At 49.0% G+C, this 18,433-nt stretch overlaps 1 protein-coding gene across 1 annotated transcript in view; it reads left to right on the top strand.

Moving 5' to 3' along the window:
- The first annotated feature begins 16,513 nt into the window (after positions 1-16,513).
- The window catches only part of CCDC69 (coiled-coil domain containing 69), a 133,586-nt gene continuing 131,666 nt past the window's right edge, over positions 16,514-18,433 (top strand). The window contains exon 1 of the mRNA XM_078653625.1: positions 16,514-16,965. Coding sequence (XP_078509751.1) covers positions 16,915-16,965 — 51 coding nt within the window. The 5' untranslated portion in view covers positions 16,514-16,914. The remainder of the gene's footprint in view (positions 16,966-18,433) is intronic.

Here is an 18,433-nt window from a genome sequence, read left to right as displayed (position 1 = left end):
TAAATGTTTACTTACCTGTAAAACTCCGTAATCCATACATTACTACCCCCCACCCTGCCCCTCCCCCTCCCCACGTCACCGCCCTGCAGGTACTCCCACTGCCGGCCGTGGCTGTGCGCCACTTCCTTTCTAGTTGCTGGCAGTTGCATTTGGTGAATTTCAGCTCTGTAGTAAACCAGCTGGCTCTTCTGGAAGGTCCTTTAGATTTGGCTGGCTGTCCTGCGGTGATTGTGCGGCGATTCTTTGCAACCTGTTCTAGGCAGGATGTTGTGTCTGGGAGAGCATTGTTCGACTGGGTTTCTGATACCCTTTTTTCAGTTCCTACAGTTGGAGCTGGGGGCATGCTACCAGTTCTGGTAAGTCCTGAGATGGTGAAGTGGACGTTGTAATGGTCGGTCCAGGTGAGCTGTGAGATGTGGTTGTTCTCGACTCTAAAAGTGGATGTGAAATTGGGGTCGAGTGTGTGTCCTGCAATGTGGGCAGGGTCAGTGACAAGTTGCTTGAGGCCGATGCTGTTCATACTTCCCAGGGGACGGTTGTGTTGGTGTCACTGTGGTCGTCAAGGTAGAAATTAAGATCCAAAAGGAAGATGTAGTGCTTGCAGTCGATCGGGCAGTGATGTCGAGGATGGTGTTACAGAAGCTGGGGCATAGTTTTGGTTGTCTGTAGGTAAAGATGCCTCTGATGGTGCTTTTTCTGGCAGTGTGAAGTTGGAAGTTGAGATGCTCTATTATTGGGGTTGGATCATCTGAGAGGTCGAGCAGCAGATGAGAGGAAAGTGGTAACTGTCATCAATACATTTTTTTTAAATTTTGTGAGAAGAGATTCGCTAAATCAGCGTAAACATGATTTTTGGGAGAGGCTTCATAAGCAGTGTATTACTTTCTGGTCATGAATGAATATGAAAAGCTTCCTGGGCCTATTCATAATGTTCTGTTGATTGGAACGGGTCAATGAGCATTTTGACCTGAAATGTCGTTTTCTACAATTTTATTCCCTTCTTTAGAGCTTAGAGTTTGGAGGGAAGAGATCTCCCTCTGTTTCCTCTCATAAACACACAAGGTTTCCATTGTAATTTTAATTTCATTTTTTAACCAATGTTTGGTCTGTTTTTAATTCTTATGCTTATTTTTTGCAAGAGCATATTTATTGAACATCTCTGATAAACTGTGGTTGTAAAAATATAATAGTTCAGTGGGGGCTTCGAAGAGCAATTTAACAGGTGCATGAGAGTGGATCACAGAGTCTAGTTCGTTATGGTCAATGTCTTTAAAATATCTGATGGGAGATAGCACCTTCTCGTTCTTTGAGCATGTGAGTGATGTTAAAATATCAACATAAGAAAAGTTAGCTGTCAGATCAATCAAAAGGGGTGGAGTTGTGCATAAGGATGTGTCCAGGACAAGAGATTGTTCGGTCAAGTATGTTTCCTTTGGTAGGGGAAATAAGATTGCTGTGTTCAGTTAGGTCAGCCTCATTAAGGAATGACTTGAGATGGTGGAGGGAGGGCCAGTAGGTTTGTTCTTAATTGGTGATATTGTTCTGGCTCTGACAACCTGGACAAGAAGAATGTTGCTCTTGTTCTTTATTTGCGACAAGCGGGTTTGCCCCATACCTTCCTCAAAGTCACTGCTGTAGATCTACCTGGTTTCTGACATTTGGATAGAGGAGAAACTTGCTCTACCATTTGTCATTTTTCAACTATTCCAACTGCACGACCTTTGAATTTTCGTAGCACAGCAAAACTGTTATATCTATCACCCTCAAACCATCTACTCCTTCTATGGTTATCCTCTGCTTCAATTAACCTGCATCTATCTTCTTGTCTATGTGAATCTGAACAGGGACTGAAATAATGATTCTCTTTGTAAATACGATTGAAATGAAGGTAGAAACTGCACACAGGAGTGTAACTCCCAGGACAGTGTGCAAACTCTGCGGTAGTGTTTTCTGCGAAGAGAACAACCCCCATGCCCTCTACAAACAGAAGGTGTCAATCTTCAACAAAGAACATATGGCAGTGTTGAAACTTACATTTTGCCTCGTTAACATTTACATTCTGATATTTAATGAATTGCTAGCAATCAGATATATACCCCAGCATATATGAATAATATTAATCATCAAACATTAATCTAGTTTTATGGTTATTTGAGGTATTTTTGTGGCAAATATTATGCTTGCTAGTTTTTATGGCTCTATTAGGCCAGGACATCAGAGGGATCATGGTTGTACCTTTGGACATGTTCTAGCAGAGCAAACTTGCTGTCAGACCTGGCAAGTGGGAGTGATATTTCTCGACAATAATGAGTCTAGTATTGTATGCATGAATATCTTCTCCTCAGAAACATCCAGCTCTTATTCATGGAAAGGATCCTGCCACCTGCTCATTAGTTAAGTATTCGTTGAGAGTAACAAGTTTCTGTCACTTGATTAAGCTCCATCGACTTCTATTGATAAAAAGCTTCCATATTCTTGTCAAATTTATAATGCTTTTTTAGCTCTGTGCTCCAACTGACCATTTTCTAGCGAGATCCCTGGTCAGTTCTATTTCCCCTTGTGGGTGGTCTGATCATTTTCTGATCTCCTTTTCAATCCCCTTAGGTCAGCCCGAGAAATCTACTTTGCCCAAGAACATCTGGGCCCGGTGCTGGAATAAGGTTGATCTTAATGATCTGTCCTCCTCTCTCTCTCTATCTGCCCCCGCTCTGACTGACCTCTCTGTGGAGAATCAGGCGGATGCCATCCACACTTGGCTTTCCGCGGCCTGCGATCTGGCCGCCCCTCTTAAAAAGATTCGATCGGCCCGTCCTCACGACGCCCATAGGTGGTTTTCCGATGACCTCAGATCTCTGAAGCTTGAGCTCAGACGGTCGGAACGTCGTTGGCGCCGCACTTATTGCCCCACTCTCCGCCTGAAATATAGGGCCCTGCTCAATATTTACAAATCCGCTATTTTAACAGCCAAATCCAAATACTTCTCGGACCGCGTTGCCTTTTCGGCTAACAAAACTCGCGAGATCTTTTCTCTGGTCCGTAGCCTGGCCACTTCTGACCGTGCTGGTCTTTCCCCTGCTCCTTCGCAATCCCTCTGTCACTCCTTGAACACCTATTTCATCAATAAAATAACCATCATTAAGGCCAATATCCCGATTGTTCCTCCCCCTGATATACCGGACCATCCCCCCCTTTCTTCCCCCGTTTTTGATCACTTCACACCCATTTCACCTGAGCTTTTTCTTGACCTCCTTGCTAAGGTCAAGTCTGGCTCCCCGGTGGATTGCGCACCTGCTCGCATCCTCAGAACCTTATTCACTAGTTGTCCCACCCCCCCCCTAACCTTCCTCAACTCCTGTCTGGCTCTGGGTTCTGTCCCCTCTTTTTTCAAGTCTGCCATCGTGCTCCCCATCCTGAAGAAAGCTGGCCTGGATCCCTCCCTTCCATCAAACTTTAGGCCGATCTCCCTCCTCCCCTATCTAGGGAAGATTCTCGAGAGCCACGTAACATCTTGCCTCTCTTCCTACATCGAGGGGAATAACATCTTGGCCTCCCATCAGGCCGGCTTTCGACCGGGCCACTCCACTGAGGGCGTGGTCCTTGCGGTCCTTGACGAACTGAAGGGCAAGGCCGATGGTAATCTTCCTCAGGCCTTAGTCCTTTTGGATCTGTCCGCTGCGTTTGACACGGTCGATCATACTATTCTTCTTGACCGTGTCAGCGCAGCGGGCATTCAGGGCGTTGCCCTTTCTTGGATCGCGTCCTTTCTGCAGGGACGCTCGCAGGCAGTCCACCTCTCCTCTTTCTCGGCCCCTCCCCTCCCGGTCACGTGTGGGGTACCCCAAGGTTCTTCTCTTTCCCCCCTTCTCTTTAACCTCTATATCCGCCCCCTCATTTCCTCTCTTCTTGAGCTGGGGGTCTCAGTGTATAATTACGCTGATGACCTCCAGCTCGTCTTTGATCTATCCTCTCCCACTCACTCTCTTCCCAAGCTCAGGTCAACTCTTGTCTTTATTTCTCAGTGGATGAGCTTCAATCACTTGAAGCTCAACCCTGACAAGACAGAGCTTGTCCTCACTGGTGGCCCCTCTAACCCCTGGTCCTCGGCCCACTGGCCCCTTTCTTTTGGTCCCCCACCTTCCCCGGTTCCCTCTGTCCGGACTCTGGGCATCAAGGTCAGCAATGACCTCTCGATGCATGCGCACATTAGTTCTGTCGTATCCTCTTGTTTTCTCTCCCTCCGCCTCATCCGTAAGATCTCCCGGTTTTTTTCTGTTGATGCCCTTAAAGTTATCATCACTGCCCTCATCACATCCCGCCTGGATTATGGTAATGGCCTGTATGTAGGCATTCCTGCCTACGAGACCCGTCGTCTCCAGGCCATCCAGAACCAGGCGGCCCGTCTTGTCCTTCGTTTACCTAAGTTCTCTCACATCACTCCCGCCCTAAAAACCCTTCACTGGCTCCCCGTTCAGTTCAGGTCCCAGTTCAAACTTGCCTGCCTGGCCTTTAGGGCGCAGGCCCGGTCCGCTCCTCTCTTCATCAATTCTCTGATCTCCTCCCATGCCCCTCTTCGCTCCCTCCGATCTTCCTCCCTCTCTCTTCTTCACGTTCCCCGCTTCCGTAAGTCCCGCACAGGGGGCACCCGCTTCTCTGTGCGTGCTCCACAAATCTGGAACTCTCTTCCCCTCTCTATCCGCTCCATTCCCATTTTTTCCCATTTCCGGAAAGCCCTCAAAACTTTTTTCTTTCTTCAGGCTTTCCCGGGCTAATCTCTCCCGCACCAGTTAGGCAGATTCCGATGTGTTCCTCAGCGCCAGGAAGCCGCTTGGCCACAGAGCGCTCTATAAATTTCTTTTTCATTTCATTTCATTTCATTTCAGTTGTATTGTATTGTAATTTTATTGTAATTGCATTGATATAGCGCTTACTACCCCTGACAAGGCATCAAATCGCTTTTTTGGTGAGTAGCACGCTACTCCGGAACCCATAAAGGATTAGTATAGTGACTTATGAAAGTAATTTGAGTGGTGGATAGTTTAGTTAGTTATTTGGGTTGAGAAGGATAGCGAGGGAAAGAGGAGGGAAAAAAGTTTGCATTTATATAGCGCTTGTTATCTCTGATGGGGTGCTAAAGTGCTATTTTCGGCGAGTAGAATGCTATTGCAGAAACCATAAGGATTAGTGGTGACTTAGTATAGTGAAATATGAAAGTAATTTGAGTGGTGGATATTAAACCTTCCGTGCGGGGCACATTCAGCGGACGTCGTGTGCACAACCTCGGTAGTGCTGCGCAAGTCCGCTGAATGTTCCGGCCACGCACGCACAATAGAACGTTCCGCACCAGCGCGGAACATTCGGCGCGGCGGAGGGGTTAATCAGTTATTTGGATTGAGAAGGATAGCAGAGGGATTAAAGAGGGAAAAAGGTTTGCATTTATATAGTGCTAGTTACCCTTGATGGGGCGCTGAAGCGCCTTTTTTAGCGAGTATCACACTACTCGGAACCCATTAAAGGATTAGTGTTGAATTAGTATAGTGAAATATGAAAGTAATTTGAGTGGTGGATATGTTAGTCAGTTATTTTGATTGAGAAGGGTAGCAGAGGGAAAGGATTGCATTTATATAGTGCTTGTTACCCCTGGTGGGTGTTAAAGTGCTTTTTTGGCAATTAGCACACTACTCCGGAACCCATTAAAGGATTAGTGTTGAATTAGTATAGTGAAATATGAAAGTAATTTAAGTGGTGGATATGTTAGTCAGTTATTTGGATTGAGAAGGGTAGCAGAGGGATAGAAGAGGGACAGAGGTTAGCATATATATATATATATATATATATATATATATATATATATATATATATATATGTATATATATATATAGCTCTTGTTACCCCTGATGGGGTGTTGAAGTGCTTTTTTCGGCGAGTAGCACGCTACTCCGGAGTGGAGTCCATAAGGATTAGTAGTAAATTAGTATAGTGAAATATGAAAGTAATTTGAGTGGTGGACATTAATCAGTTATTTTGGATTGAGAAGGATAGCAGAGGGGATAGAAGAGGGAAAAAGGTTTGCATTTATATAGTGCGTGTTACCCCTGATGGGGTGTTTAAGTGCTTTTTCGGCGAGTAGCATGCTACTCCGGAATCCATAAAGGATTAGTGATGAATTAGTGTAGTGATATATGAAAGTAATTTGAGTGGTGTTTATTAGTCAGTTATTTGGATTGAGAAGGATAGCGGAGGGATAGAAGAGGGAAACAAGGTTTGCATTTATATTTTGCTTGCTACCCCTAAAGTACTGTTACAGGGCTTTTGTTTTGGAGAGTAGCACGCTATTCTGGAACCCATAAAGGATTACTGGTGAATTAGTATAGTGAACGATGATGGATTCAACTCAGATCTGTGACTGAGGGTGAGTGTCTGAAAAGTTTCAGCGCTCCATCAATCTTCTCTTAGTGTTTGCTTTGTTCGCCCTAAGTTGGCAGGGTGTGCCCAGACGTGGGTCCCTCGCTCACTTTGCCACTGGATTAAAGCTAGCCTGGCTGATGAGAGGTGTTACCCCGAAACCAGTCCTTGTTTCCGGTTCAGGGGACACCTGGCTTGGCAGTTCGGGCTGGACTATTCCCATTAGGCACAGGGTCAAGACTGATTTGCATACAGCTGGGTCGGAACTGAGGTGGTGAAGTGAGCTTCAGAACGATGATGGATTCAACCCAGATCTGTGACTGGGGGTGAGCACTCTGTCCTTCATCTCCTTATGTTTGTTTAGTTCAGAGAACAGGCAGAGGTAGAAACTGAAAAGTAGCGAAGCAATGACCGACTCTCAAGATATGCCTAACTTGACGTTTAGATGTGGGGTTGTGAATTGAGGTACCTAGGTCAAACTTGATCTGTTCGTTGGGTATACGATCCAGTCAAGCATGCTTCCCTCTCTTCCTGTTTTCTTTTAGCCTCTAAAGGGATGTAGTGATGAACTGTGTTGAAAGTAGCCGACAAGTTTAAAAAAAGAATTACCACAAAACCATTCCTATCCACAGTGGTTTTCAGAGTGTCCCAGATGGACAGCAGGACAGGTGTAGTGCCTCTCCCTGGGAAGTTGAATTGTGCAGTTTATAGGCATTTCCTTCAGTTCTTGGAGAGATTCACTGCTAACGATCAATGATTCCGGTGGGGTAGTTCCTGCTTCTGGTGAATACATCGCTGTTAGACAAATCTACTACGTTTGGTATAAAAGGTCACTCATCAGCAAGGCAAATCTCACATACTACAAACATGGAAATATCACACATAAGCAGACTGTAAACTTGCCAGCCCTGCACCACAACATTCTCAGGCAGGTGGGCATGTGGACACAGGCACACATACACACTCACACACATATTGAAGTTGTTTTTTTTATTTACTTACCTGCCCATCTTTTTGCCCCTGGCACACAGCTACTTTTTCGGTTTTAGCTGTTCCCTGCTCCTCTTTTCTTCACCTGGTCCAACCTGATGTGATACTGTTTATTGCTAAGGATCCTTCTTCTGAAGGGATCTCACCATAGTATTCTTGGATCATGATATTACAATAATTTAATTACTTACGTAAATTATTCAGCACTGACAATGCAGGAATGTATTTATTAGTAATTCAGCAATCACAGAGGTTTTATACACTAGCGAAAAGTATCCTCGATTCTCCTGCAAGCCTCATCACATGACTCAAGAGATTTGACCAGGGTTGCTACCTGGTTGGTTTTATACTGGCATGACTGGTATTTTAAGGTACCGGACAGTACAACATTAGAAATGCTATCTAAAGCTGCTTTTCCTCCCCTTATAAATATGTACTTTGAACAGTGAATGTAAGAAGAAAACACTTTTAAAAATATGTCCTACAAACTGCCCTAATGAACCCTGATTGATAATTAAAGTAAACAAAGAGAAAGGCCACGTTGATAATCAATACAGACAATTTCCTATTAAGTTCTACTTAAAAATCATGTCCAGGGTTTTGCAGAATGTTAAAAATTAACAGATGGACAGTATTTTTTTCTGGGAAAGGTGAGACTGGCCCTTAGGATAATCAAGCACTGCCCTATAGGCTGCTCTGATAGGTCCGTGTGTAGGCCAGTTCGTGGGACTTTTTTATGCTCAGCTGTGCCAGTTTTTATTGTTGATTTCCCTGATATTAAAACAAGCATTTACAGCAAGCTAAAATCCATGAAGCCCTCTATAACTTTCAAAATATTTATACAGGGTATCTTTACAAGTTCAAAACTGTCCGATTTGTAAACATGGGTCACATTTGTAGCTAATCCACTAATGTTTGGGGCATGGCCATTATTCTGTCCCAGTCCGACCTTGCAAAGGTGGCAACCTTAATTCCACCCTTAATGACTAGCATTGACTTCCACATCACTCATTCCATCCTAATGACTGGCCCTGGTGTGCCACACAGGGCTTGAGTCGGGGTTCCACGCGGGACGACGACGTCCCCCCACTTATTTAACCGGGTGGATGCTGTCCCCCCCTGCCCAAAAGTGCCATCAAGTATTCAAGGTACTTCCAGGTTACGGCAATAACAACCAAGTGTTCCATTTACATTTTGCACTTGACTTGGTGTCTGCCACAATATTGCGATGCGAAGTGGCTAGCTGCCAGGTTATATCAGGTGCCAAGTGCAGCGGAACTCCCTGTAACAACAAGGGACTACTTTTGTGACGTCTCTTCCTGTTGTGACGTCCAGCCACGGCCGGTAGTAGGTGTAACTGCAGGGCGGTGATGTGGGGAGGGGAGGGGCAGGGTGGGGTGTAGTAATGTATGGATTACGGGCTTTAACAGGTAAGTAAACATTTGCAACGAAATTCGTTTTATTTATTTTTATGTTCACTTACCTGTTAAGGTCCGGATTCCATACATTACTACCCCCCACCCTGCCCCTCCCCACGTCACCGCCCGGCCGGTACTCCCACTACCGGCTGCGGCTGGTGACGTCACTTCCTATGACACCACCTAACTTGGGCGTCCCCCCACTTCTTTTTTTAGGACTTGTGCCCTGTTGCCACATAAACTTTAAAAGCTTCTGTGTCACAAACAAATCACTAATGACCAGGGGTCGAGTCGGGGTACCACGCGGGTGGACGGCGTCCCCCACTTATTTTACCGGGAGCTCGATAACTGGAGCAAATGAAAAGGGGGGCCCTCGGCCCCCCCCGCACGCATGGCGGCGCGGCGACCGTCGCCCCCCCTTTCCCCTTTGTTGTCATTCGGCGGTGGGGGCGTGCCCTGGGGGCGCGGCCCACCGCCGATTGGCCGGCGGCCTTCCTGACCCGGATCCAAGGTAGTGGGTCCGGGTCAGGGGGGGCGGGCGATAGGAGGGGCCGCCCGGCCCCTCGGGAATAAGAGGTGGGGAGCGCCCAGGAGACCCCCTTGTCCCTGGACGCTCCCTCGCTGAACGTTGTGCCCCGCGTTCGGGGCTTCTTAGTTTTTTAAATATTTTCCTTTTTTGTTTCAGGTTGTAAGCGGATACGTGGCGGCGCGGAGCACCGAGGACGCGAGGCGACAGCGTGAATTTTTTCTCTCGTCTCTTAGGGTGGGGAGCCCAGCCGCGTTGAGCCAGGAGTCAGCCGAGTCGCGGGAGTAACCGCCCAGCCGCGTTGGGTCAGCCGCCGGGGAGATCAGCGTCTCCAGAGGACGCGAGTCGGCAGTAGAGGCGGCGGGAGCAGAGGCGCTTTGCGGGTGGGCCCCAGGCTTGGTGGTATTTCTGAAGCGGCGCGCACGGCGACCGCATAAGGTATTTGTGGGACGGGGGCAGGGGCAAGCTGGGGACCGGCTTCTGAGTAGAGCGCGGGTTCAGTTTTCCGCCGTAAAGGCTGCTTCCGTCTTGTTTGGAGACCCGGGTGCTCCCTGTGTTAATTGCTCACGTGAAGGCTCCTAGAGCAGTTTGTGGTGCGTCTCCTTTGTTAGCAAGCTAAGCAGGGTCGACCAGGGCAGCACCTGGATGGGAGACCCCATTGAAGGATTGTATTGTATTGAATTTAATAAATGTGAATGTATTTATAAGAAATAGGTGCCCAGAATTGTTTGACAATTATGAAATGAAAGTGAATTGCTGTTTATAGATCTGTGAATGCTGCTTGATTACTACTATTGAAACTGCTAACGAATGTATAGTTGCGAGTAATTAGGGAATTCACGGTTGGCTATAACTCTGTCACAGAAGGACTTTTAATAGATTATCTCGGAATTAAACGGTTTTAGTAAGGGCACATCCCAACAGGGTGGTAGGGGGGGTGCAAGCCTCCAGTGTTTTTAACGAGGGTTTTTGTTTTCCCTACAATCAGCCCACCTTTTTTGATTACATGCTGGTGATACGTATCTCTATTGCAGACATTTAGCGACATTATTGGTGCAATAGGTCGTTTTTAGGAGGGATATCGTGCTGAATTGTGCTGATAGTAAATTTTTGGGGTGCACAGCAACAGGGTGGTTCGACAAAGGGGTTCATTGTCTCCTTGTATTCACACTTGGTTTCCCTAAACCTGCCCCTCTTTCATTACACTGTGCTAATACATGTCTCAATTCCAGGCAATTTAACGACATTTTGGGGTGCGAAGGGCATTCAGCACGCAACGTGGTGTGGACGGGGACCGCTGATCATTACCGCCGGCGAGGACACAGGACTGGTCGGTAAGAGGGGTACGGGGGGCTGGCATTCATCGCTCCTGGTGGCCGCCGGGTGGGTCTACATTAGGTTTACTCACCCCTTACATAAGCGGACAAGCCGCTAGTGTTGCGGTCGCCGTTGCATGGTGTTGAAAGCCCCCTGGTGACCCTCCATCAAAAAGGTACACAGAGTTGGCCTGTTGTGGTATTAGGAGAGTAGGCTGCGGTTTTTTGGGGGGGTATCATGCCAGGCCCGCGGGGTGGAAAAAGGGGGTCCGGCATGGAGGCTATGATGCGGGCCTTGATGCGTGACATGAGTGAAATTAAGCAGCAGCTAGGGAAAGTAGATGAGCTTGAGGCACGGTTCAATGAGAAGCATGGGGATGCCCCGGGCCCATCGGGTAGGCCTATCCGCAAGAGGGTGGCACCAGTGCCAAGGGGGGACTTTGTCACCCCACCTGGGAAGTCTAAGTCCAAGAGACCCAGGGATGCTGCCCCTACCCCGGGGCCAGTGGAGCCGGTACCTGCCGTGCCGCCGGCGGTCGTCCCACCCCCGCATGTACCTATGCCTACACCCCTTGCCCCCGTGGTGCCGGTGCCTGTAGGTCAACCAGTAGACGCTGGGCCTGCTCCCCCACCGGTGCCCACAATCCCGGGTACAGGCGTGCCACACCCGGCGCCCGCCCTGCCAGCTGCGCCAGTACCACAGGGCATAACCCCAGTGGTACCGGTTGTCCCGGGGGGTAATCTGGATTCAATGCCCCCTGAATTGGTATCCCAGATAACGGCCTTGATGCCATGGCTCCAAAAAGGGGGTGCTTTCCCGAATTCTGCAGACCATGCAGCAGAGGCGGCGAGGTTTGTGGAAAAAAATCAGATCGGCGACTGTCGCCGACAGTGTTGCACTGCCAGTATCTTCTCCCCTTGCAGGTACAAGTGTTCCACAGCCGGACGGAGTTAGAGGGCAGCCGCCCACGGTGCCCGCAATTGGTAAGGAAGTGGCATTGCCGCTCTTGGGGGATGGGGTTCTACCTTCCAGGGGCGAGAATTTGGCTCAGCATGTGTCATTAGCTGTGAAAGAGATGATTTGGGCGGACAAATACGTTTATATTTATTCTTTGTTGTTAGGTAATAGGGAAATGGAGCAGGTAAAAACACTGAAAGAGTGGATGCTCCCAAGCGAATGGAGGGTGCAGTGTGCTAGATTTAGGGTTGAGGAAACTCTCAACAACTGGATGAAAGCATGGGCTGTATTCACTGCTATTAAAGCTGAGCGTCCTCCAGATTTACAGGCAGCATTGGCATGCTACTCGAGCAGGATTGTGGGGTGGAGTGAACAGTATTCTGGGGAGGCATGGAAAGGGTATGATGTCAATTTCAGGAAGGCATTGGAATTTAACAGAACATTGGCATGGGACACGGTAGATTCCATGGCTTGGCACAAACAGTTCTCAGATACTGCACCCCCCCCCCAGTTCGGTTCGGTCAAGGTGTTCTCTAGACCTCAACAGCCCTTTCGGCCCCCCCAAACGAGTGAGGTGCCTGGGAAGTTTAGGGCCAGTGGGCCAGAGAAAAAAGGGGTGTGCTGGGATTTTAATAGGCGCACCTGCACAAGGGCCGCGTGTAAGTTTAGACATGCATGTTCCTCCTGTGGGCACCCCTCTCATCCAGAAACTGCCTGTAGGTCCAAGCAGGGAAACACAGGTCAGAGGGGTAGGGGAAAGCCACTATAAGATAGACAGGTTAGGCCCCCCCACTCCAGTGGATGTGGTGGCAATGATTCCATGGTTGAACAGATACCCGGACCACACATCGGCCACCCTACTCCAGGAAGGTTTTTCTAAAGGCTTTAGGATCCCGGCCGCGGGATACGCAGGTAGCGCGCACTGTAGAAACCAATTGTCAGTCAAGCACAATCCGGCTGTGGTGGCCGCCAAAATTGACAAAGAGCTATCGTTAGGCAGGATAGCTGGCCCTTTTTCTGAAGTGCCAGTACCCAATTTTGTGTGTTCCCCACTAGGAGTTGTCCCCAAAAAAGAGAAAGGGCAATTCAGATTGATCCATAACCTGTCAGCACCTAGGGGGACGTCACTGAATGATGCCATTGACGAGGGTATCTGTAGTGTTAAATACGCCTCTTTTGATCAGGCTGTTAACTTATTACAGGCCACGGGACCCGGGGCGCTGATGGCGAAATCAGACATAGAATCAGCCTTTCGCCTCCTCCCGGTTCACCCAGCGGATCAGCATCTTTTAGGTTTCACTTTTGGGGATATGTTCTACATGGACAAATGCATGCCTATGGGTTGTTCTATATCTTGCGCTTACTTTGAGATGTTTAGCTCCTTTCTTGAATGGGCCATGAGACAAGTGACGGGCCATCAGCGGGTCATGCATTATTTAGATGATTTCCTCTTCCTGGGTACAGCGGGATCTCAGGAGTGTGCACTGGCATTGCAGGAATTTTGCGTGCTCATGCGGGCTTTTGGAGTCCCTCTTGCGCCCGGGAAGACGGTTGGCCCGACCACCTGCCTAGAATTCCTTGGCATTGAGATTGACTCAATGGAGGGATGTTTTAGATTACCTAGGGACAAGGTGGACAAATTCAAGACAGCGCTACAGTTATGCCTCCGGAAGGAGAAGGTCACTTTGCAGCAATTACAGGAGGTGGTAGGGCAATTGAACTTTGCACTGAGGATCATCCCCATGGCTCGCCCATTCTCTCGCTCTATTGCGCAGGCAATGAAGGGGCTGAGGGAGAAGCACCACCGCACTCGACTGTCGGTTGAAATTCGCCAGGATATGCTTATATGGATGGCATTCCTGGAGGATTTTAACGGCAGGGTAGTCTGGCCCGGCCCGCTGACAACATCAGCAGAGTTGGGCCTGTGGACGGACGCTGCCGGGAGTGTGGGCTTCGGCGCCATTCTAGGAAACAGATGGGTCGCTCAACAGTGGCCGGGAATATGGGGGACATGGGGCCTGACCAGCAACATTGGCTTCCTGGAACTCTTCCCAATATGGGTGGCACTGATGGTCTGGCCCGAACACCTATGTAATCAATCAGTGGTGTTTTGGTCAGACAACATGACGGTGGTGGAATGTATTAACCAGCAGGGGGCACGGTGTCCTTTCATACTTCGTCTGATCAAAGAAATTGTGTTGCAGTGCCTTAAATTGAATGTCAACTTTAAGGCCAAACATGTCCCAGGTGTTCTGAACAATGCAGCTGACTCCCTCTCTCGCTTCAAAATGCAGGTTTTCATGGAGCATCTTCCTACAGCAGACCCCTCGCCAGCGCACTTCCCAGCAGTACTTTGGCAGATTGATGCCCCAGATTACAGGACCTCGTGGTCGCTAGCCTAGCCCCCAGGACCAAGACGGCTTACGAAGGGGCGTTTTTGTCTTATCGTTCTTTTTTGGGACAACAATGGGAAGTGCTTTGGGCACAGGAGGATGGCTTTGCGGCCTATTTAGAATGGATGCATAAGGAAGGACGCTCGGTGGCAGCGGCAAACAGACATAGGGCAGCGGTGTCATTCTTCGCTCAGGCTAGGGGCTTCCGGGATCCCACTAATACCTTTATGATACGTAAGGCTTTGAGGGGATGGCGCCGTATACAGGGCCATCATAAGGATAAGAGAAAGCCCATAGGATTAGCCCGGCTGACAGCTCTACTGGCCACGCTGGACACTGTTTGTAGCTCGGAGTGGGAGGTGTTTCTTTTTAGGGCAGCATTCTCTTTGGCATTCTATGGGGCGCTGAGAATTAGCGAACTTGTGGCAGGCTCTAAGTCAGACCTACTGGGCGGCTTGCAAAGGGCTAGTGTGACGATAAGGGAGGACACCATGTGGGTAACTATTCCAAAGTCAAAGACCGACCAGGAGTCTAGGGGCCACACCATAGTTCTCCAACGGGCCCCCGCCAACCCTTGCTGCCCAGTGAGACACGTGGAATTATTGCACGGACTGCTGGTGGGCTCAGCGGGCAGGCCATTGCTCTGTCACGCCGATGGGAGCCCCTTGACCAGATATCAATTCAGGAAGGTATTAGAGATGGGGGTTAGGAAAGCAGGTCTTGACCCTAAAGAGTTTGGCTCTCATTCCTTTAGGATTGGGGCAGCAACTGAGGCGGTGGCGGGGGGCCTCCCAGTGGAGAGAGTGAAGACAATTGGGAGATGGTCCTCAGAATGCTACAAACGTTATGTACGGATTGACATGCTATGATTACATGTCGCTCACGCTTGGTTTGTTTCCGCTCTCTTACAGTTTCTCAGACCTGTTACGCAGGGGAGGAATTTGGCGTCGGGCACCGGCAACATACATCAGCACGGAGCGGCACCCAGGAAACGATGAAGACCAGTGTTTGGATTGTGGGTCACTCATATGTAAAACGAGCAGAATGTGTCTTTATGTCAGGTGACAGGAGGAAAAGGGCGGCACAACTAGGGTTGGACATCACGTTCTTTGGCAGAGGGGGGTTGTGTCTGCACGAGTTTAGGGGATTCTTCCAGGGGCTTTTAGCACGCCGGCAATCTCCACCGTCAGTGGTGATACTTCACCTTGGGGAGAATGATTTGGCAACACTGGGTAGGCGCATTCTGATTGAGGAGATTATCTCAACGGCGGGTTGGATGGCTAGGACCTGCCCCGGTTGCACACTAGTATGGTCACAACTCATACCTCGACTACAGTGGCGGGGGGGACATTCGGTCAGGGCGTTGAATCACTCGGTAAAGAGGATCAACACACGGTTGGATAGGTTGTTTCGAGCCCCCTTGTTACAGTCAATACCTCATGGGTGCATCTGGGGCGACAAGTATTACTTGAAGGACGGAGTTCATTTAACAGAGGAGGGTAATGTCTTATGGTCTGACAATATCTGGGCCTGGCTAGAGGGTTTTGAAAGTAGGAGGGTGTCCTTAGGTAGGGGCTAGAGGGGGGAGGCCAGATCGTCGGTTAACAATGCTGGCCTGTGGCGGTAAGGTCATTATCGGTGAGCACATATTTGAGGTCTGAGGGGGCGGGCATCATCCTATGGAGGTTCCCGCCCATGGGGAGGGGCCTGCGGGCCACTCCCAGAACTCCAGGGGCAAGGTAATAGGCAAAGGAGCGCGGGTAGGAGTAGTTCACGCTTTCCTTAGGCTGGTAGCCACCCCGCGCGCGTGGACTCATGACGCCACCGGCGCAGAGTAAGGGCCCTCCTTTAGTGGGTAAATGGAGTTTAGGGCGTAGACCGGGCAATTCCCGGGGTAACACTGCGCATGCGCACATCTATGGGGGAGGCGCAGCTTGTAGGACCTGACACCGGTAGTGACCCTGCCATATGGCCAGAAATGTACAAAAATCAAGATTAGGATGTTTAGTCTAAGTTAGGAAACAACATGTATTAGAGTTTTGTTAAGGTCAGGCTCTCAAACTTGTTGATAAGAATTGTGTAACTAAATGTCCTGCTGATTTTTGTATTCATTGTTGATTATGCAATTAAAACCTTTTTTAATTTCATACTTTAATAAATACGGCCGGGCGACTAGCGCCCGCCTTCCAAAAAGTAAAGACGTCTCGTGTCCACGTTCTTGGGTGTTGGGTGCCGGATTGGGGGGGAGGCGGCAGCTAGTCGCTGACCATGTGGAGCCACACATTCACTCTTTGGCATCTCTGGGGCGAGATCAGAGCCCATTCAGAACGCTGCTTACGCACTGGCTTCTCTGATGCAATCGCATCTAAGGGGTGAGAAAGGGGAGGCAATGAGTCTGATATTGTAAGCCACCTTTCGTGATGTCACTTCCTGTCGTGACGTCAGCGTCCCCCCACTTCTTTTTTTTAGGACTTGTGCCCTTGTAATGACCAGCCGCCCCATCCCCACCTGGCAGAAACATGCATCACCTCCGATCCGAAGGGACAAAACACCTCCAAAAGCATCAGTAGCTGCAGAGTTGCCAAAAAAGAAAAAAACTCGAAAAAGCAACCTATATTTTTCAGCCTAGAAAACAGAGCAACAAACCGTAAGCCATAAACCTTCACCCTGCTTAAAGTTCAGTTACTGTGCATAGCAGTACACAGACAGCGTTTGGGACGCGCTGCTCTTCTGGTGTTTACGGTGCAGAAGTTCATGACTTTGTCAGGTTCCGGGTGGGGCGCGGGGACTGGTCTAAAAAGTCAGCCAGACTTGGAAAGTGCATGAAGTGGTGGAGTTCGTGCGGTGGGGCTAATGGAGCAGCATCTTTCCCTGCACCCCGAGTAACAACACCCCTCGAAGCCCGCCCGGCATGGGGTGCAAGGGCAGCAAAATGAGAGGCTGTCTGCGACCGCGGAGGAAGGTAACGGGCGGGAAATCCGCAGCTTTTTTGTTCGTTTTTAGTTTACTTTTTGAAAGTTTCGCACAAGTTGAGGAAGTGGCTGTGGATGGGGCGGCTAAGGAGGGGGCGACGGAAGCCCTAGGGAGGGTGTGGGGGGCTAAAGGACCGGTGGAGGAGAGGAGGGCGCGGAGCCGTGCTGGTGGGGAAGGGGCATAGTGAAGAGGTTTCCGTTATGCAGAGTCGGGGGTCGACGGATAGGGGCTCAGAAAAGATCCGATGTCAGACAGCAGAGTGGACTTTTCGTGCAGTTTAATTCTTTGTCTCGCATAAAAATACATTTGACTCCTTTAATTTAACGGGAGAAGTTTGAATCGGTGCCTCGTCCATAACGCACGATCCTCCCCCACACTCTGCTGCGGTGCGAGGGCACGCACTGGCGTGGCTTCTGTTAACCCCTGCCTCCTCCACGCCCCGGATCCTACCTCCTGTCAATGATGTCAGGATCTGTCAGCCTCCCTTTCTGTCGCGCATCCTTAAAATAGCCGGGGGACCCTTTCTTCTGTCGAGCGCGCGGCTTTCTTCAAGACATCACACTGACCGGAGGGAGGCCCTGCCCTCCCCCTTAAAAGCACAACAATAGGGACTGACCCCGTGTTTTGTTTCTGGCTCCGAGAGTCCATATTTTTACTCTATACTGCATCAAAACAATTCCTGGAAGCCCCCAACGTCTCCTAGGAGTGTTGCAATAACACCCGGGTGACCTCTTCCAGGGTAGTGCGTAACTGTAGTGCCTGTAGTGTGTGTACACATAAAAGCACGTGAAGGGAGACTTTTCAGTAATTATGTAGACAACTGTTCCTGAGGGCTTCTTCCATTTACTACAAGTCGGCAGTAGCTAGAATATCCCTTTTTGGTGTCTTTAGTGGATGATATAAGACTCCCATGTATTTACTCTTTAGTGCATCTATATAACCGATTTAGTTCACCTGCTTCATCCATCGTGTGGCAACAATTGCTGAAGGCCCAGGGTCACGTGAGTGAATTCTATTATAATAATGCATAAGGGCCCATGTCAACACAGTAGTGCTCACCAATGATGGACGGAGCGCCTCATTTTTCTTCAAAGCGGAAAAGCGCCTTTTCCCTTTGTTTTGATTAGTTTATGAAGAAATCGGTTTCAGTGTCTGACAGTAGCATGATTTCGCTCTTCTGTAATCCATGGCAGCATCCCTTGGGAACCTCCTTTCCCTTTTTGAGTTGAAGGAAGTCATATGTTTCTTTCCTTAATAATATCAATGACCTGCTGCCTGGTATGGTCAAGCCCATTAGACTCTTGTAGCGATGGAGGAAGAAATTATGTATAATTGTTGACTACATTATGGGGTCAGAAGAAAAAAAAATATGAAGCATGTAATTCATCACTGTCCGCGGCACTATGACTTCACCATCTGCCATTTTAACCTGCAGAACCGTCTGGGCAGAACTAGCA

Source organism: Lissotriton helveticus, chromosome 7, assembly GCF_964261635.1.
Source record: "Lissotriton helveticus chromosome 7, aLisHel1.1, whole genome shotgun sequence".
In the NCBI taxonomy this organism is placed as follows: Eukaryota; Metazoa; Chordata; class Amphibia; order Caudata; family Salamandridae; genus Lissotriton; species Lissotriton helveticus.
This window is presented reverse-complemented; position numbering and strand designations above follow the sequence as displayed.